A 21,951-nucleotide genomic window follows, 5' to 3' on the forward strand; every position below is an offset into this window, starting at 1 on the left:
CCACTTGGAGATCTTAAAATGCAATTTCTGATTATGTCTGGGATGAAGACTAAGATTCTTCATTTCTAACAAGACTGGCAGCTAGAAGACACTAATAGCCACAGACCATACTTAGAACAACAAGAATGTAGAAGAGTTATAAACATAATATTCTATGGTCCTATAACCTTTCTCTTACAACTCTCAATTCCTAACATATTATAATATATACGCAATATTTATTGAATGAATTCAGTTAATTATATGATTATAACCTAATCATCATAAAGTGGGAGTGGGGGACACGTAATAGATTGTCTTAATCAAATCATTCAACTTGTAAGTGACACGTGCACTTTTCTAATTGGTGCCCAAGAAAAAAATGGTTCTGGGGTAGAAAGATTCCTTTGGTTAAATAAACTTAAAATATGTTAGATATAATCTCTAGAAGATTCTAAATGCATAGCAGCATTAAAATGTCACAGGAGTCTTGCAGGGAGAAAACATGAATTAATTTATCCCTCCTTTTCCTCTGTAATATTCATGTTAAAAAGAACTCATTTTGGGGAATTATTACATTACATTATATTGTCTCTCATACCATTCACCCCCAAAATATATAATAAATTCTAATAATATAGGTCTTCTCAGGCAATGTTCATTCCCAACTCTTAGCTTTGATTGTTTCTCTAAAGTAGAATGCTTTTCCTCTTCCCTCCTCAAACCTACTCAACTCCTACTCATTCCTTAAGGCCCAGTTTAAATCTCTGTATTTTCCACGAAGCCTTCCCTGATTACTACAGCCTTTAGTAATCACATCTTTCCATCTCCATATTCTAATAGTGGTAGTTTTTACACTTTAAATTCAATAAATAAGAAGGTAAATAAAATGTTTCTTTAAAATTGGATTTGAGTGGTTCCATGGAGCACAATTTGAATAGCACTTCCCTACATCTATCCTCCCACCTTTTCAAATAATTTTTAATTTAAATATGAATTTAAATGCACACCATCTTACACAATGTGAATATATCTAACACTGCAGAAGTATACACTTAAAAATGGTTAAGACGGTAAATTTTGTTGTGTTTACAATTTATTTAAAAAAAAAACACCATCTTGTATTGCTTGCTATTTTTTCACGTGTTTGAATACGTTGAAGGCAAAGAATATGTCATATTTCTTTCCACACCACTAAGCAGATACTGGGCACAAAACACTTCAACTTATTCGTTGACTCACTGATTATAGCTTAATACAAATCAGCCTGGGTTCACAGAACCATTTAGAATTACTCAAACTTCAACAAGATTCAAAAAATGTATGTTACCTTTACCTCAATATAAATGTGTACTCCCCAAACTCAACGCGTAACAACTCATGAATTTTCTGGGCTACTAGGGTATAAAAGGGAGCACTACCTCCCTCTTGTGTCTTTCAGCCATCCACTATGTACTCATTCGTGTTGGCCATTCAATGATTTGAGTGGTTACTATTAAGTGTATGATACATAATCTTTACTCTCATACATAATAAACATATGTACACATAACAATAAATCTCTCTCTTGGTCTCTACCAGTATTTTAGCTCAAAAATTGCCTAAGGGAGATAAAGAAAACCAAGAGGTCCTAATAGCTTCGAAACTATATTATCTTGCTTCCACCCTTAAGCTAAACTACTTTTGTTGACTTGGTGCCTTTCAAAAACAAATTAGCAAAGCTCTAAAAGCCACCACAGCATGGATCAAATACTTGTAGTAGGGTCTTCTATATCACTTCTACATTTTAACATAAAACAAAATCAGTCTGGGCACGGTGGCTCATGCCTGTAATCCCAGCACTCTGGGAGGCCAAGGCACGCGGATCACTTGATGTCAGGACTGCGAGACCAGTCTAGGAAACACTGTGAAAAACCTGTCTACATCAAAAAATACAAAAATTAGCCAGGCATGGTGGCACATGCCTGTAGTGCCCAGCTACTCGGGAGGCTGAAGCAGGAGAATCCCTTGAACCCAGGAGGCGGAGGTTGTAGTGAGTCAAGATCGTGCCACTGCACTCCAGCCTGGGCGACAGAGTGAGACTCCGTCTCAAAAAAAGAAATCAGATTTTCTGACCAAAAGCCTGACACCCATTCACTTTTATTCCTGTATAAGCACACTGAGAATTATCTTTCAGAGGCAAGAGATTAATCATACTTCTAATTAAAGAAAAATAATCTACCATGTAGCAGACTCATATAGATGATGACATCCACCCGAAAGGTAATACTTTTTAAAGGCCCATGTCTACAAAATTAAGTTAAAATATATTAAAACTTAACAGAAAATCTGAGTTATTAAATTTAATTAAGCTAAATTCAAACACTAAAACCAAAGTTACTTTTTCTTAGACAACAAAACAAAGCTTTTAGTTGAAACTTGACTAGTCTTACACAAAATACTCTCCACAGAGGATACCCTTAAACGGGCCTGAAATTACTATAACAGTAACATTACTCCTATCGTCTTGATAATAACAATAAAGCACTTATCTCATTTGACCCTAAAAAAACTTAGTGAGGTAAAATATTCAGGGAGATTAAATGATATAACTCAAGGTGGCCTAGATGGTGGCAAAGCCAGAACCTTATTAAGCTATTCTAATTCTAAAATCCACATGGTCTTTCTGCACCACCTGGAGGTCCTACTGGCAGCTGCTAAATTCTCTTGGACATAATTCCATACTAACCTGGATTGTGCCATATTTACCCAACAAGGAATGGTATTATAATCAGATTGTTTTGTTTTTAATATATCCTTTCTGCAATAAAATTAACTATAGTAAAACTATTCCTTTACTTGGTAGATTCCTGTGATTCTGTAATTACTTAGCCATCAATTTCTTCATGTATAAAATCAGTGTATCTTCCCCCAACACAAACACACTGAAACAAAACACAATATATACTAATGTTTACTTTTAAAAACGATATAACTTCAACTTTCAGAGAGTATATACACAAACACAAGATAAAATAATAAGTTCTTTAGTGACTTTAAATTTTGGAAAAGTCAGATAAAGATCAAACATAGAAAAGAAAAAAGAAAAATATAATTATCCTCATTGTACCAATTATCCCCTGCCATGCCTAAGATTCTTTCCTCTCTAAGATTAAAGAGCTTAGTCAAGAATCACACTAAGAAAAGCAATAATCAGTTACTATAAAAATTAGAATAATGATTAAGTTAATGTAATTTATACACACAAGGTTGTTTTATTATTTCTTCAGGAAAAATGTACCCCCATCTCTATTATATAAATATTTGACATTAACAAATTTATTTAAGCATGAATTTCTACATCACTAGCAGAAAGTGAACACGTAGCTCCAAGAAAGTTTTCTTATATACTGTTTTGTACTGTTCCTTGCTGCATGTCATCTTTCTCTGTCAACATTGTTTACCCAGCAAATTAAAAAAGTTTTAGTTGTCTGCCAGTATTGTTAAGATTTTTGTCATGTTTTACAAAAAAATAAAGTTTTAACACCTCCAAAGTCTAAATGAGAGTTACAACTTAATTACTACAACATAATGTTATTCACTATCTGGTGTCAAAGCCTATGCAATTTAATAATTCCCAAATCCTTATATTTAAGAGCAATTATTTTACATTGTTATTCCTAAGTAAGGATGTTTATAAAGTCACTCAGTTGGGAGACAATCCTTTAGAATTTCTGTCAATATTCACCTTGGCCATAAAGTTATAAGTGGCCTTTATCATAACCATAATGATATATTTAAAACAAAAAAAAAAAAACCTAAGCTCTGCTACAACAAAGACAGCCAGTAGAGGGACTAAAAGTTTACTTTTGCTATTAGCAGAATAAATTCACGTTTTACTCTCAGAGCAGTGGTTCCTGTCATAAAGAAATCCAAACATATCACTAGAAAATATAATGCAAAATATAATGTTCTAGCTCTAGAGCTACTTACTAACAGGAGTCAATCTTTCTGTCATTAAAAATTTTTCATTTTAATTTTGGTCAAAAACCTCAAGTAAGAGTTCTGCCACAAGATAATATAAAGCAAAACCTTTTACTTCACTTAAAATTTCCTATTATAGTTCTCTCAACAACCAATTACCATGGTGTTAAATTATTCAGTTAAAGCATAAAATCTCAATAATAATAAAATTTAAAGAATTAATGTAAACAGATATTATCTATTAGAACCTATGTTATTTTTGAAAGAAAATGCTTTTGAAATGTTACAACAAATTTTGAAAAAAAATTTTGAAAATATTAAAAAAAGGTAATTTCCTCCAAATATAAACTAAGCTGATCTCAGGAAAACAATTATTTTCACTTACCTAAGAAACTGAAAGTGTAGTGGAGGAGGGGCATAGGAATGTTACCTTACCCTTAAACGGGTCATAAAATCTTCTGAAGTGCTAATCATGTTTGTCAAGTCAATAATTCATTGTCATTAATACTGTTAATTTTTTTAAAGGTGGAGGAGGTTCATTAAATTATGGGGATAAATACACAAACTGGGTAATAACATATTACAAACAAAACAGAATTACTTAAGTCAATAAAGGCCTGACAGGCTTACATTTAAATCAGTATTCCAAGGCCAGAATTACAAATTTCACTTTTGTTTTAGATTTCAGTAAGATTATTATTTTTATTGTTAAAATCTCAAGTAGTGTAGTATAAATGAGTATTTTGATGTCGAACTCTAAAATATTCATCTTAAGACATTAACCCTTGTAAAACCTTTGACCACACAAAAAAGATCTCTGAAGGATACGTTAGAAACTGATTAGCCATAGTTGCCTCCATAGAAAGGAAGTAAACAACTGTGTAACTTTTTATAACACTTCAACTTTTTTTAACCATGTGCATTTATTGTATGTTCAAAACAAATACTCTTCAAAATTAAAAATGTGTTTGGTATTCTAAAATAAAATCTGCTAGTATATAAAAATCTGGTAACAGAATACATTAAGGTCTACAGCTACAGAAAACATGTTAGAATTCCACAGTATAAGAAATATATTTTTAGTTTCAAGTAACTCCGTTACACGATTGTGTTCTGATACAATTCCTTTATTCAACCACATAATTCCTTATGTTAAAAATACAACAGCATTAAAAACAGATGGAATACTATGACTTAAGCAAAAGTAGGGGGGAATTCCATATATCCGTTTTAATGTAACGACTAAGGAACTCCATCATGGAATTTGATTTAATAATAGACTGAAGAGTAATAATGTAAGAAATCGTAAGTCACCATAAGAACTGCAGAATCACTGAAGTTTGACTTTGTAAAAAAAAAAATTAACATTAGGGAAATTCAATAATTGATAGGACTAAGTATAATTACAAAAGACAGTAATATAAACTCAATATATCTGAAATATTAATAATTTGGCAGAATTTGAGTTTTATACTTGAACTGGAATCTAAAGTTTGAATGAAATTAACAAACTGGTCTGGGGAATGCCTAAAAAGTAGTGCCAGGCAAATAGTGTTTATGCTGGCATATAAGGAGTAATTAAGCTATCAGAAATATAACTTTACTTAATAAACAGTAATATTCTAAGAATCAATACATACATTAGATGGACTGGGGCCAGGCATGGTGCCTCACACCTGTAATCCTAGCACTTTGGGAAGCCGAGGTGGGAGGACTGCCTGAGGCTAAGATTTCAGGATGAACTGGGTAATAATAACTTGGGAAAATTTTATTCTAGTGAAGCATGTAATAAAAAACATGTTAGAAATATGTTTTTTAAAAATAAATGTATAAATAAAAACCAAGATGTGAACATATTTTCAAAGATAGGTGAATGGAGTTATACAGCAATAATGGTAAAATTTAATTTGACCTAAAAGAAATCTGTCTAGTCTCTCAAGATTAATCACCTCCTTGAGTAGACTGCTACAAAATCTACAGATGCTACCTTTGTAAGAGTCTGGTTAAATCCATCTTGAACTCAGCACTGAACTCAATTTTAAATACTGTCACAAGCAGACCTTGAACGTAGGGCAAAGAAGCAGATAAAACCATTCTGGTTACTTCCTTCTACACATCACACTACAAATATGGTCTCAAAAAAAAAAAAAAAATCAATTCACACACACAACTGTCCTACAAAAGAAGATGGCATTCTATGACAGCCTTCTACATAAATATATTAAAGGCTACAAATGAAAATGAAGAACTGCCTAATAAATGTTTCAGATCAGGAAAGTTAGCAATAAAGCATTAAATTTTAAAAAGGGAAAAAAATTCATGATAAGCACTTGGAAAACTGACAGTATATTGTTTCCCATATGCTATGGCTGAAGGCCAATCTGAAAATAATTGGGTAAGGCATAATGTGAGGCCGGGCGTGATGGCTCACACCTGTAATCCAACACTTTGGGAGGCCGAGGCAGGAGGATCACTTGAGGTCAGGAGTTCCAGACCAGCCTGGCCAACATGTTGAAACACTGTCTCTACTAAAAATACAAAAATTAGTCAGGTGTGGTGGCACTTGCCTGTAATCCCAGCTACTGGGAAGGCTGAGGCACAAGAATTGTTTGAACCTGGGAGGCAGAGATTACAGTAAGCCAAGATCATGCCACTGCCCTCTAGCCTGGGCGATAGAGCAAGACTGTGTCTCAAAAACAATAATAATTAAAAAAAGACATAATGTGAGATTAGTTTTAAGGGGCCCTGGTTCGTAAAAAATGTGGATTTTTTGTTTTCAAGGAAAGAAATGGTACTAACCCAACTTTGCTAAGATTTTTTAAGAGGAGACAAATTTCTCTAAATCCATTACATAGTACATGTACGGGAGTAAAAGTTTCTAAGAATCCTTTCTTGCTAGATTCTGACTGAAACATTTATCGATGCTTGTGCTAAACACCTTCCCAAGTGTTTATAGATTTAAAATTTTCAAAGTAAATAACATTTTCCGGAAACAAAAAAATCTAACTACATAATACTTGTGCCTATCATTAAAAAAAAAAAAAAAAAGTTTTATAAGCCTTCCTAACTATACATACAAATCCACCAATAGTTTTACCTTAGAAATGCACTTCATGAAGAAGCAGATGTCACATATAGATGACTGCACAGATTGCTACATGTTTTAGAATGTTACTATAGCTCATTAAAATGGAAACTTTAAGAACATGGCAAGATAATCCTTTGTTACATTAAGATTTACATTCACTATAATCTCATTTGTGATGAGACACTACCCATTCTGAATTAACAATAAAATTTAAAATACAGACCTTCTATTCTTTCTACTGCCTATTTAGGCCTGATCTTGTGGATGCAATCTCTTGGTTTTTCTTTCTAACTTATTGGTTTAAGAAATGTGATTACACAAAATTCAAAATTTTACATTCATTATTTCATTACCTGCCAAAGTATATAAATGAGCAACATAGTTCACAACTCAGAAATTACCAGAGGACACCAAGACATCATTTTGCTAATTCCTGATAATCCAAAAGTACTGTAGCTTCTCATTGTCTTGCAACATCACCCACTGTCACTTGCAGCCTGATCTTTCACACTGCATATTCAATTATCTTCAATTCCTTATTTAAAAGATTGTTTTCAATTATTTCAGAATAATTCTGTTATTAGATGTTTCCAGTGTTGAAACCCCAGCAAAAGACTGTTGTTGTTTCCTAGTACCTAACAAGGTTCACTCACTTTAAGACAAAGGGAAAGTTTTACTGACACACCAGCATCAAGTCTGTCATTTCCTAGCTGCAAACTGCATCACCTAATAGTATACAATTACTTTTTCTCACATATTCAGAACTGTTATCATGTCCATAATAAAGTTTTATAGAAAATATAATCCTTCCAAGGATCTTCACTAGGAGTTCCACACCTCATCTGGGCAAAACTAATAGAAGGAAGATGTCAAAATGTCACAGATAATACAGGCAATAAAAACAGGTTATGTGAAGGCTAGAATAATTTTTGATACGACTAATCACTAGACTGACATATATTTGTCCTTTGGTTACAACTAATCCTCTTAACTGTAAGATTTTTTAAGTTATAGTACTTTTCATGTACAATTCTCTCTCTCCATATACCAATAACCAAATTTCCAATTATATATGCCCTTCAAAAACAAATCTTCATATAAAAAAATTCTTCCTAGGCCTATCCTGTCTTTTCCTACACAAATCTACACGACAAATAAAAGGAATTATATATTTTACACTTGACATTTCTTCTGGAGGAGAGCACCTCCCCTAAACCCCCATCCCAACCATCACCAACGTGAATTCTAAAATATACAAAGTCCTAGAAATAAACTCTAAATTTTCTCAAAGAAGTTTAAAACCTTTCTTGAAGGTTACTTTAAATTACTTGAAAATTACTTTAGCTGGAAAAACTGGATAGCAACTTATGGCTTCTCATGATGGATGTACAGTAAGACACCACACAATGTTTTGGCCAATGACAGACCACCATATACATGACAGTGGTCCTGTAGGATTAAAATACAGCTGAAAAATTCCTACCACCTCCTGACATCTTAATGATCCTGATCCTGTGTGGGCCTAGAATGAGTGTAAGTCTTAGTTTTTAACAAAGGCCGGGTGCGGTGGCTAACGTCTGTAATCCCAGCACTTTGGGAGGCCAAAGGGGGGGGGGGATCATGAGGTCAGGAGATCAGGAGGTCAGGAGATCATGATGGCTAAGACGGTGAAACCCCGTCTCTACTAAAAATACAAAAAAAAAAACCATCAAAATTAGCTGGGTGTGGTGGCAGTAGTCCCAGATACTCAGGAGGCTGAAGCGGGAGAATGGCGTGAACCCAGGAGGCAGAGCTTGCAGTAAGCAGAGATCGCGCCACCGCACTCCAGCCTGGGTGACACAGCGAGACTCTATCTCAAAAAAAAAAAAAAAAAAAAAAGTTTTTTAAAAAATAAAAATTTTAAAAATAGAAAAAAGCTTACAGAATAAGGATATAAATATTTTATACAGCTATGTTTGTATCTTAAATCTTACTAAAAAGAGTTAAAGTTTTAAAACTTTAAAAGTTTATAAAGTTACAGTAAGCTAAGGTTAATTTATTATTGGAGAGAGAAAATTTTCTTTAATAAATTTAGTGTAGCCTAAGTGTACAGTTTATAAAGTCTACAACAGTGTACTGTCCCAGGCCTTCACTTCACTCACCACGAACTCACTCACCTACCCAGAGCAACTGCCAGTAATCAAGCTACATTCATGGTAAGTGCCCTATCTAGGTATACCATTTTTTATCTTTCATACCATATTTCTACTGTATTTGTCAATGTTTGTATCTGTTTGGACACATGAATGCTTGTAAGTGTTAAAACTGCCTACAGCAATCAGTACAGTTACATGCTATACAGGTAGATGTATAGCCTAGGAGAAATGGGTCATATACCATATAGCCTAGGGGTATAGTCATTTATCCCATCTAGGTTTCTGTAGGTATACTCTATGATGTTCCCACAACAGATCTGCCTAATGGTGCAGTTCTCAGAACCTATCTCCATTGTTAAGCAATACATAACTGTATGATAGGTTATGGAACAATCTTAATTCTGTTTTTGTCAAAGGTTTCAGACTAAAAAGCTTTTATCCTGTTAAGTGTTTACCATAATACTGGAGATGATGATCATCATCATAAATGCGCTCCTACCATGTGCCAGGCAGGCACTTTTGCTAGATGATTAACAAATATTACTTCTAATCCTCACAAAATTTAAGCGTTGGTATAATCACAATTCTATGGATGAGAAACTTGATGCTCAGAGAGATTAAGGGACTTTTCAATACAATATAAGCTAGGCATTATATTGTATAGGCATTATATTGTATAGGCATTATATTAGAACTATATAGGCATTATATTGTATAGGCATTATATTAGAACTAGGCACAGCCAGTTCTAATATAGCAGTTCTTTCCCTACTACCATGCTGCTTGTTCTGAAAAAAGCAAGATTAAAAAAACCTCTAGTACCCCATAATTTCCATTTTTAAAATTCAAATAAGAGAAAATTCATAAAAATGATTAATAGGTTGTGTTACAATAATAAATTATGTTGTACATCCCTTAATCTTTATCACAGTTCTACAAGATAGGTCTTTTCATTCCATTTGTCTAATGGGGAAAGTGAGGCTGAGAGGTTATATGACTTCTCAGGTCATGAGTGGAATGGAAATTCATAAGTGGATCTGGTCTTATTTTTCTGAATCTTAAGACATAATGCTTAGAAATTTTCAAAACTACCTTAAGTTAAATGAAAACATGGTAGTTAACTCATCAACTCTCCAGGCAAAAAGTTATAAATGTAACCCTAATACTGGTTGGCATACCACATTGTAAAAATCAACTAATGAACAAGGTTAATAGCTCTATATTAACTAGCTACACATCAGAAACTTAAACTATAAAGCACAAAATCAAAAAGTGCCATTAAATACTTATGTATATTATTAGAATCTAGGCCTTAAAGTAATTACAGTATAAAATCCTGTCAACTATCCCATACGTCCCCAGGCCTAACCACCCCCCGCATTTTTTTTTTTTTTTTTTTTTTTTGAGACAGAGTCCCACTCTTGTCACCCAGGCTGGAGTGCAGTGGCACAATCTTGGCTCACAGCAACCTCCACCTCCTAGGTTCAAGTGACTCTCCTGCCTCAGCCACCTGAGTAGCTGGGATTGCAGGCGTGCACCACCATGCCTGGCTAATATTTGTGTTTTTGGCAGAGATGAGGTTTCACCAGGCTGGCCAGGCTGGTCTTGAACTCCTGGCCTCTAGTGTTCCTCCCTCCTCAACCTCCCAAAGTGCTGGGACTACAGGTGTGAGCCACAGGGACAGCCCCTCCTATGTTTTTGACCATGATTTTTTTTTTTTTTTTTGAGATGGAGTTTCGTTCTTGTCGCCCAGGCTGGAGTGCAATGGCACAATCTCAGCTCACTGCAACCTTCGCCTCCCGGGTCCAAGCTATTTTCCTGCCTCAGCTTCCTGAGGGTGCCTGTAGCTGGGATTACAGGCACCCGCCACCATGCCCAGCTAATTTTTGTATTTTTAGTTTCACCATGTTGGCCAGGCTGATCTCAAACATCTGACCTCAGGTGATCCGCTCGCCTCGGCCTCCCAAAGTGCTGGGATTACTAGGCATGAGCCACCGTATCTGGCCATTGATCATGATCTTCACTCTGCATTGCCTCCTAACCTGCAAGGGTTCTGGGTTCTCAGTAAACTTTTATTCTTCAGATGCTACTACCTCTAAGAAGTCTTTCCTGGTTTATCTCCTAGATCGGGGTCCCCAACCCCTGGACCCCATCAGGAATGGGCAGCACAGCAGAAGGTGAGCAGTGGGCAAGTGAGCATTACCGCTGGGGCTCCGCCTCCTGTTAGATCAGCAGCAGCATTAGATTATCATAGGAACACGAACCCTATTGTGAACTGTGCATGCGAGGGGTCTAGGTTATGCGCTCCTATGAGACTCTAACATCTGATGACCTGAAGTGGAAAAGTTTCATCTGAAACCATCCCAACCACCTCTACCAATCCATGGAAAAACTGTCTTCCACAAAACCAGCCTGGTGCCAAAAAGGCTGGGGACCGCTGCCCTAAATTCATTTACTTTCTGCCAAACAAAGGGAGGAAGGAAAACAACTAAAGCTAATTTTGTAACAAACAGTACTTAGATAGAATGTTACAAGAAAGACTAAATGTAACAGAGACAAAATGAAAAGCTTAGCTTTCAAACAAGAACTGAAAGAAATCATACTGCATTACAGAACTATAGACAAAACTGAAGAAAGCAACTCAGATCCACTGCTTATACATTTAAATAAAATGTTATTAAATAATATACAAATTCTTAATAAAATCTCCATAACTGTTCTATCACCAATTACAATTTTTTAAAATATTTCATAAATGTGAAGAAATTAAGCCTCTGAACCTTCCTAGGCCTTTTCTTCACCTACAATATGAGGAAAATTGAGTAAACTTCTAAAATCACTTCCATTCTAAAGCCCTATGAAAATAATAATAAAACACAGAAAGTTTAATGAAAACTTCTGTCAGTAGATGCAAATGTTCAATTTTTTAAGAGTGTATATTTTAAAATTCACTAAGCTTCACACTTCAGATTTGTTTAAGTTACATCTCAATAAAAATGTTAGAGATCAGAAAATACAAACCAAAACAAAATTTTTAAAAAATGTAGTATTTTGTTTAAAGTCTGACAACCATGGTAAACTTTTATAGACTAATAGTAAGACTAAACAAAAATAAAGTTTATATAAGGAAATTACTTTTTTAAGCTGAGTACAATGGCAAGAGCCTGCAGTCCCAGCTACTCCAAAGGCTGTGCTGGGAAGATTGCTTGAGCCCAGGAGTTCAAGACCAGCCTGGGTAACATAGAGAGACTTTGTATCTAAACATTTTTAAAATTAAAAAGCCCCAAAAGACAAGAAAAGTCCACCAAGACTAATTTAATTGTAGAGTATAAATCTGAGTCTAGGTTATTATGGCCAAAAATCATTTTATATATTTGAGAAACATTTCAAACTATAAAATATTATATAATCTCTTTGGAGAAATCTGTGACATGAACATGACTAAATAAACAATCCTTTTAACTAATTTTGACCACAAATGACCTTAATTCAAAATACACAAATAAGTCCAATGATGTCAAATATTAGATTTGTTCCTGATCTTTTAATTTCCAGCTGTATATAATACATAATTATCGATATTCTCCTATATCAAAAGAAAGCAAAATGCTCTTTAAAGGAGAAGTAGAATATATTATTTGGTTTTTTGTTTTGGTTTTGGTTTTTTTTTTTTTGTTTTTTTTTTTGAGACAGCCTATTGCCCAAGCTGGAGTGCAGTGGCACCATCTCAGCTCACTGCAACCTCCACCTCCGGGGTTCAAGCAATCCTCCAACCAGGACTCAGGAGTCCTGAGTAGCTAGGACTACAGGCACATACCACCACCCCCAGCTAATTTTTTTTTTTTTTAGTAGAGATGGGGTTTCACCACATTGTCTAGGCTGGTCTCAAACTCCTGACCTCAAGTGATCCACCAGCCTTAGCCTCCCAAAGTGCTGGGATTACAGGCGTGAGCCATGGCACCCGGCCTATTTTTGACTTTTGTATTTAAGATTTGTTTTGAACAATTTCTAATTAAGAATGCAATAATGGCCAGGCGCGGTGGCTCACGCCTGTAAATCCCAGCACTTTGGGAGGCCGAGGTGGGCGGACCACCTGAGGTCAGCAGTTTGAGACCAGCCTGGCCAACATGGTGAAACCCCGTCTCTACCAAAAATATAAAAATTAGCCAGGGGTGGTGGCGGGAGCCTATAATCCCAGCTACTCAGGAGGCTGAAGCAGGAGAATGGCTTGAATCTGGGAGGCAGAGGTTGCAGTGAGCCAAGATCACGCCATTGCACTCCAGCCTGGGCAACAAGAGTGAAATTCTATCCGCCCCCCCCAAAAAAAAAAAAAAAAAGAATGCAATAACATCCTTAGGATAGTGTTTTTCATTTTTCTTTCTTTTTTTTTTTTTTTCAGATCATGACTGGAGAATTTTTTCTTTTAGAAAACAGTTTTAGAGTATAAAATTCTGAAGAAATATTTTGCAAATGTTTTAAAAGAAAATAAAATCTGGGTTTGGGGATATTCCTTCTCATTTAAATTATGCCAACATTAAATTAATGCTCTATAGGAAATAAATCATATCCATTTTGTACTACTTTGAGCTCAGTTAAATCTTATTAAACTATCCCTTGATTTACCCAACAGATGGGCTCCTAAAAGGTCCCCTGCAAATCAAACTTGTGTAAATCTCATCTAAAACGCACTAGGGGGAGCTCCCTATTTGAAAGAATCCTAAAGCATGTGCTTTTTTCACATAAGTATTCTTGCAAAAGAATGACTTTCTGACTTATCTGCTAAATTATTTAAATTGTTTTAACACTTCTTTAAAAAACATCATCCTATGCTTATTAAATGCCACTGAGACAACTTTGGCCAAGTTATATTACTTTTCTTTCACACCTGCTTTTCCTGGGATACAATACAAAGCCCAAGGAAAAACATACACTTCGTGATACTAATAGATGTTTAAAGCATGTAATAATCAGCCGTAAAGATTTTTATAATTTTAATTTCAAATTTACAGCTGAAAAAATAGAAAACTAGCGGTAAACATACTAATCTTTTGGAAGAAAAGGATGCTTTTGTCTAGTGAGCACATCCTAATAAAGTACATTTTAAATAAATCATCCCATTTAAATCTCTCATCAATTCTATATTAAAGGTACAATGGCTTCATTATTGCCAACTTGGAATAAGAAGTAGCAGAGGCTCAAAATAGTAATGTGAATGCTCAATGTTACATAATAATTCAATGGCGAGGCCAAGATTGGGATTCCAATTCTCACATTTCTAGCCATTGCTCTTCTTTTACACAATAAAGATGGGGAAAAAACATTTAAGCAAGTTTGACAGGAGAGTGCCCTCTCCACCAACAAAAATTATTGAGGCTCAAAAGTTCAGGGATTTGCAGAGACCATTCAAAGGGGAAAGAGCAGTCTCTTCAACATGGTGGTGGAGAAACTGGATATCCACATGCAAAAGAATGAAGTTGGACCCTTACCTTATACCATATACAAAAATTAATTCAAAATAGATTAAAGACCTAAACAGAAGATATAAAGCTATAAAACTCTTAAAAGAAAACACAGGAGAAAAGCTTCAGTGACACTGGATTTAGCAATGATTTTGTGGATGACACCAAAGGCACAAGCAATAAAAGTAAAAATATGTAAATTGGATCATATAAAAATTAAAAATTTTGCGCATTGAAGAAACAACAGAGTGTAAAAGCAGACTACATAATGGGAGAAAATATTCACAAATCATTTATCTGATAAGGGATTAATATCCAGAAAATATAAAGAAATCCTAAAACTCAACAACAAAAAACAATTTTAAAACGGGCAAAGGACTTGAATGAACATTTCTCCAAAGACAGTGTACAAATGGCCAACAAGCTTATGTTGATGCTTAACATAAATAATTATTAGGGAAATGTAAATAAAAACCACAATGAGATACGACCTCACACCCATTAGGATGGCTAATGTCAAAGTAAAACAGAAAATTGTGTTAGCGAAGATATAAAGAAAGTGTAACCCTTGTGCACTGTTGGTAGGAATATAAAACGGCACAACTGCTACGAAAAACAGTATGGTACTTCCTCAAAAAATTTAAAATGGAATTACAATATGATCCAGTCATTTCATTTCAGGGTATATATCCAAAAGAACTAGAAGCAGGATCTCAAAAAGTTACTTACACAACCATGTTCATTGCAGCACTATTCACAACAGCCAAGAAGTGGAAGCAACCCAAGTGGCTATCAATGGATATGTGGATAAGCAAAATGTGGTACATACAATAGAGTACTATTCAGCCTTAAAAAGGATGAAAAAATCCTGACATGCTAAAACATAAATGAATGTTGAGAACATTATGCTAAGTGAAATGAGCCCATCTAAAAAGGCAAATACTGTACGATTTCACTTAACTGTGATATCTAGAGTAGACAAATTCATAAAAACAGAAAGTAGAATAGAGGTTTCCAGGGACTGGGAGTTACTTGATATAGAGTTTCAATTTTGCAAGATAAAAAAGTTCCGGATATTGGTTGCACAGCAATATGAATATACTTAACACTACTGAACTGCACACTTAAAGATGGTTAAGATGGTAAATTTTGTCAGGTGTTTCTCACCACAATTTTAAAAATAATTTTAATTAAAGGAATTAAAAAATTTACAAAATACCATTCATCATTGTGTTTCCAGTTTATATTCAACACAGCAGTATTTCAGGTATAGTAATTAACTTACTTTCATTTGAAAAGATGTCTATAGCTTAATAAACATCAAACTCTTATTCATACATTTGTTGATAATCTAAGAGAAACCAAGCACCCAAATGGAAATGGAGTTCTCACTACTTCACCTGCCAGCCTTCAAAACGAAGCCTGTATTTCACACCACCTATTAAATGGGTACTATTTAGGTAAAGGGAAAAAAAGTAGTATTAAAACTACAACTGTATTATCTCCTAAGTTTACAAAATAGACCTTTATGCTCAAAAATAAAATTGGTTAAAATTCTTTTCCCTGAGAATCATTAAATTTGATATTGTACAAAAGCCACCATTTTTCAATGAGGTAAACATTCACCATAGAAAATCCTCAAAAAATTAAGCACATATTTTATCTCCTTTTAAGATATCTGTCAAGGATTGTCTTCACCAAGGGCACATAGTAGGAAAGGTGCCATTCTAACTCCTGGAACAATTTAATCAGTACTAATATACTTCAGGTAGCGGGGGTGTGGAATCAGGTCAGTAACAAAAATGGACTTGCAGGCCAGAGTAAAGATATATTGGCTAATCTTAACTAACACAATTTACTGGAAAAAAAAAAAAAAAAAAAGACAATGTTGAAAATATCGGGCCAGGTGCTGTGGCTCACGCCTGTAATCCTAGCACTTTGGGAGGCCAAGGTGGGCAGATCACCTGAGTTCAGGAGTTCGAGACCAGCCTGACCAACATGGAGAAACCCAGTCTCTACTAAAAATACAAAATTAACCAGGCATGGTGGCTCAAGCCTGTAATCCCAGCTGCTCAGGAGGCTGAAGCGTGAGAATGGCTTGAACCCAGGAGGAGGAGGCTGCGGTGAGCCGAGATCGCACCACTGCACTCCAGTCTCGGCAACAAGAGAGAAACTCTGTCTCACAAAATATATACATATATATTGATAGAAAACAGGATGACCTGTAACAATAAGAAAATGAACTCATCTACATATAAAACTTTAATGAGACCTCTCACATTTTATACATTTCCTAATTTTAGATATTAAGGCTGCTTCAGACTTTCAGCAGGTCTCAAAGGATCAGCATTATTTGAAACTCTGTTGAACACATGTGAAAAACTTATGTATCAAATTTATCTGCAATGATATGCAACTTAATAAAGTACTGCTATAAATGAAAAGATTGACTAAAGGCTACACATTGTTCCATTACTGTAGAAATATCAGTAAATGGTACTGATTATCAAAATTAAATATTTATAACAATGTCTATAGGCATGGAATTTTTTAGTGGGATATCCAAAGTGCTTGAGGAAAACATTCACTAAGAACCATTCTTTTTTCTCAGCTACTTCACCTTACTAATGCCCTGCAGATTCTGATAGCATCCTAGCTAATAATTCAAAGATGTTTTATTTGTAGGTATGTTAATTAACAAATGCAATATAGATTTAATAGTCTTGTAATTAGTTATGAAAAATCATATATGTGCATATATGTGGGACAATGTGGATATCTACATAAATATAAAAAAAAATTAACCCAGACATTTAAGAAAGTAATTCAGAACATTAAAGTCTTCAGATGTTCTATAAAATATATACGTTCTACCTTCCACCTAACCTTTTCTCATTTCCTTCAACTACTAACATTACATACAAGTATTTCGTACTGTGAACGCCACAGATCCTAGTATAGAGCAGGAAAGGGGAAATACTTATGTAAAGACATTGAAGTTACAAGATAAATGTATTCCACAGCAAACAGGCAGATACAAAGTACTTTTACAAAGAAGAAAACACATGAACAATATTCAGTATTAAATATTTGAGACATCCAAAATTCCTAATCATTTATCCTTGTTGTGAAAAGAAAACATGCAATGTTTAAATCAGATAGTTTTATGATGAAAAAAATCTTCTGGAAGAATGTTTTCTTCCAATTCAATACTCTTTACTCAAATTATCATTTTCATTTGAAAACAGTGGCTTATTTTAATGCTAGTGTCATTTTTAATGTGCCAATTCAAGACATAAGCATTAATATTATGCTTTGCAATCTTTGCTGATTCATCAAAATAAGTGAGAAGCATCATCCCTCCCTGTTATTAAATTAATAAATCCTGACATGCAAAAACATCCCAATCTCCAGGTTCTTCTCTTGGTCAAAGTGGTAACAGCACAGGACCACCTTTCCCGCAAACTTTTGGTAAGCCTTATAGACAAGAACTAAAGTGTTCTCTGGGGGCAGATATCAACTGGGAAAAGGAAAATACAGGTTTAAATTACAAATGTCCTCAGCCTCTCCATGACAAGCAGTTTTTCGAAGGAAGCAATCTAAGAAGTATTTTAATAGGTAGTAGGAGGTGAATACGTCCAAATGCCTTGACCACTTACGAAATGTGATGCAGAAAAAGAGGAAACTAATAGTTCTGCCATATGCTAACAACATGACAACCAAATAAAGGTAACCAAATAATGGCAAGTTTTAAATATCTCTTTGAACTCAAAGCGGTTAAGGATGAAAACCTTAAGCAATAAGACTGTGTTGCACTACATATCACAAAGGAATATAAAAGAGAAAGAAATCCACTATTTTACAGAAACAAACCAAAAAGTTCATTGCAAATCTACCTAAATTACTAAAAGTTGCAAAACAAAAGCAGCAGAGACGGGAAAAACATAAAAGTATTAATGTGGTAAGAAAGTACATATTTACCTAATTAAATGATGGAAGTTCAATTTGGTAAGCTCACTCTGAATTTCAGTGTACATTTTAAATGTTATAGAACTAAATTCAGCTATTTCCAAAGACACTTAAGCACTGAAGTTATCCCTAAGAAGCTTAAAATTTTCTGAAACAGAAACAAGTCCATTTCCTTCAATAGGAAGCAAATAAAAGTTGTAGTCACAGAAAGAATTTCCCTGAAATGTATGAAACTCACAAAACTAGGGACTGTGGGACTTGGGAAAAGAATACAACATATACCCAATATATAATTATAGGAATAGTGCTTTTCACTACAACATAAGAATTGAGCTCCTTGGAAATAATATTCCTTTGTTACATGTAACATTATACATTGTTCAGTATCTTTTATTTCCAGGGTAATAATATCATAAAATGTTACAATGGACCACCTTGCAGTATTCCTTAGTGAATTATTGTTGATTTAAAGCTCCTCTCATCCTCAAATCATGAAAGTTAAGTGCAATAAAAGGACTTGTGGGGGTTAAGAAACGAAGGGTTCTTTCATATTTTCCAGCAGTCTTTTTTTCCAAGGGTTTGGAGTTTAAATCAAAACTCTGGGCCTGAAATTTAATTCGGAATTCTTCCTGCAATAGTTGTTAACTGTGTATACTTCAAAAGAAAACTTAATGTTCTCAGCCAGTGACTGTACTCCAGTGAAAAACTTCTTACCTTTCAGAATAGTTATACAACATGGTCACATTAAACCCTGATGCAACAAACAGATTAATTTCCTCTAACATCTTTACTAATACAGAAATGAAGAACACGAACTAGTGTCTCTAAGCCACTACAATCGTTGCACATACAACATGAGTGTGGTGTGGTAGGATGCTTTTCCTTTTAGGTCTTTACCGAACTTTCAAGGGATTAAAACCAATGTATGTCAACTTTATAGCAAAAGATTCAGATTCTAATCCTGAATACAAATGCATTTTAGAGGGGGGAAAAAATGAGGGATGTAAAATATATATAGTAGGGTAACAGTTTTGCCTTTGAACAATGTGCATATTCTATTTTAATTTGGAATGTTTTATACTTGCATTTCATGTTATGTAGTTTTTGGACTGGACTGTGTTTTTCCACAAAATGAAAAATCAACTATTTTGCCACCTTATTATTCAACCTACCTGCCCATAGTTGTCTATGCCAGTTACTAATCTATTTAAATTTAATAAATCAAAAGCTGTCCTTAGGGATTGGCCAAGAGTCGTAAGTCCTTCAGCCTGAAGGTTTTTCAGTTCATTCATAAACGTTGCATGGTTTTCTTTCCATCCAGCCTGAAAAGAAAAATGTAAGTTTTTTTTTTCATTTTTTAAAGCCATGTACACAGAGCCGTTATAATCTGACGTTCACCAAGTAGCAGCTTCACTTTTGGTTGGTTTGGCTTGGTTAACATGTTAATACTGTACCGCTGCTGAGGAAACTCTCTTCCAAAGGTGGCCCAGGAATAACCCAGCTTCCTCTCTAGGTTTTGGTAGTTAACTGCCTTAATACTTTATAACTTCACTGACAAATTTACTACCTAATCTAATACCCAAAATCTGGGTATGTGAAGGTACTAGTGGAAGCAGATGGGAGCCGGACTTAGGAAGTTAACCTGCAGCTGTCCCACCGGCCCTCTTAGGACGAATCTGACAAGACCAATCCTGGCAGCCCCGCATCTGGCTTCCGGGCCGGCCGAGCCGATTCCCCTTTAATGCAAACCGGGGCTGTGCGCGGCCGGGCCCGGCTGTCACTCCGGCTAACTTGAATAAATATCCCCCACAGTTCATTGCTGCCGCTCACGCCGCGGAGGGGAAATGTCGGCCATGTTGATAGCAGCGCCGCCGCCGCCGCCGCCGCCGCCGCGGGCCGGGCCGGGAGGGGACGGCGGTGGCCCCGCGACTCCGCGCCGCGCTAGGACGCTGCCGAGCGGGGGAGGGGGTGGGAGCCCGCAGGGAAGAGACCTCAGCGGCTGGGAGCGCAGCGGGTGGGGGAGGGGAGCATAATGAAGGGTGAATGGGGGGGGCGGGGAGGGCGAGCGTGGAAGGAACAGGGAAGGGAAGGGAGGAAAGGGGGAGGGCGAGGGCTGTTACCTTGATAGCATAGGGCGGCTCTTCGAAAGTGACCAGCATATACCTGTCTCCTCTGCTGGCAGGGTCCCGGGCACGGAGCTGCGGGACCGGAGGAGGAACAGGGCAGGCGAGAGGGAAGCACAGAGGCGAGGTTACGAGGCGGAGAAGGGGCGCCCAGCGGCCCCGCCGCCCCCACAGTACCGCACACGCAGCGGCCACCCCTCCACGCCGTCCCCCACACACAGATCGCTCCCCACACACCGCCCGGGGCCGGAGCCCGGGCCCCGGCCAAGCCTGGCTCGCAGCGCCCGCCCGCCCGCGCGGTGGGGGAGGGGGTCCCCGAGCCCGGCAGCTCCCGCAGTCAGGTCCCCGACACCCCCGCCCCGGCCGCCCTCCCCCACCCTGCCGCCCGCGGGCCGCCGGGCCGGGGTCGCCGCCCGGGCTCGGTCAGTCGGTACCTTCATGAAGGTCTCTACCGCGCCTTTGGCCGTGTCCAGGTAGGTGGTGCCCAGATGGCTGCGCTGGTTCATAGAGGCAGACGTGTCTATCAGGAACAGTAAGATGGGCATAGTGCTGGCCGGGGACACCGGGGCCCGAGGTGGTGGAGAAAGAGGAGATGGTAGAGGTGGAGGCGCCGGTGGCGGCGACCGCCGCTACGCGGGGCGGGGGAGCACGGCCCCCGGGAGGAAAACACCGTCTGGGTCTTTCCTCCGGCTGCGGGGAGTTTCTCCCCCGATAGTTGAGAGGAAACTCCCCAGACCCAGTCCTCCCCGTCGTACCCCCGCCTCCGCCTCCTCCTGCCTGCCTGCCCGCTGGGGCGGGCGCCCAGCCGTCTGTCTGTCGGTTCGTCCCCCCCGCCTCGGGGGTCCCGTCCCCGCTCCCGGCCCCTGTGTGTGTCCCAGCGGGAGACGGGCCTGGCTCCCCACCCCACCCCCGGTACAGGGAGTGGGGACCTGGGAGCTGGCGAAGAGGGGAGTGGGCTGAGGGGAGATTGGCCCTGGGGCTGTTGGGAGAAGTTTCAGGGACTCCCTCCGCACCCCGGCAGTGTCACCACTTTCTCAGCCCCTCTCGCTACTGAAGCGCTTTTCTCTCTCACACTCCGGTTTTAACTCGGGCAGGGGCTGCGGAGGCTCCGCCCCTGACACGTCCCAGAGCCACGTGATACACCGCCTCGCTGTTCTACTGGTCAGTCCCTATCCTCTCATTAGCATATTTAAACAGCTCAGGGGCGGGGGAAGCTTGTAGGCCGGCTCCGGGGA

The 21,951-nt window shown here is 37.3% G+C and overlaps 1 protein-coding gene across 5 annotated transcripts in view; it reads right to left on the bottom strand.

Moving 5' to 3' along the window:
- INTS6 (integrator complex subunit 6) overlaps positions 1-21,951 on the bottom strand; it is a 101,517-nt gene that overhangs the window by 79,149 nt on the left and 417 nt on the right. For 2 of the 5 annotated variants that reach the window (XM_054446310.2, XM_054446308.2), the window contains exons 1-4: positions 21,730-21,868; positions 21,151-21,236; positions 20,714-20,791; positions 19,766-19,915 (exon numbers count right to left, since the gene is read on the bottom strand). In XM_054446310.2, the coding sequence (XP_054302285.1) occupies positions 19,766-19,915; positions 20,714-20,791; positions 21,151-21,222 (300 nt within the window). In that variant the 5' untranslated portion in view covers positions 21,223-21,236; positions 21,730-21,868. Of the gene's footprint in view, positions 1-19,765; positions 19,916-20,713; positions 20,792-21,150; positions 21,869-21,951 lie in introns of those variants that run through there. The other 3 variants (XM_054446306.2, XM_063650890.1, XM_054446311.2) reach the window with 2 other exon arrangements.

This window comes from Pongo pygmaeus, chromosome 14, assembly GCF_028885625.2.
Source record: "Pongo pygmaeus isolate AG05252 chromosome 14, NHGRI_mPonPyg2-v2.0_pri, whole genome shotgun sequence".
NCBI classification, from domain to species: Eukaryota; Metazoa; Chordata; class Mammalia; order Primates; family Hominidae; genus Pongo; species Pongo pygmaeus.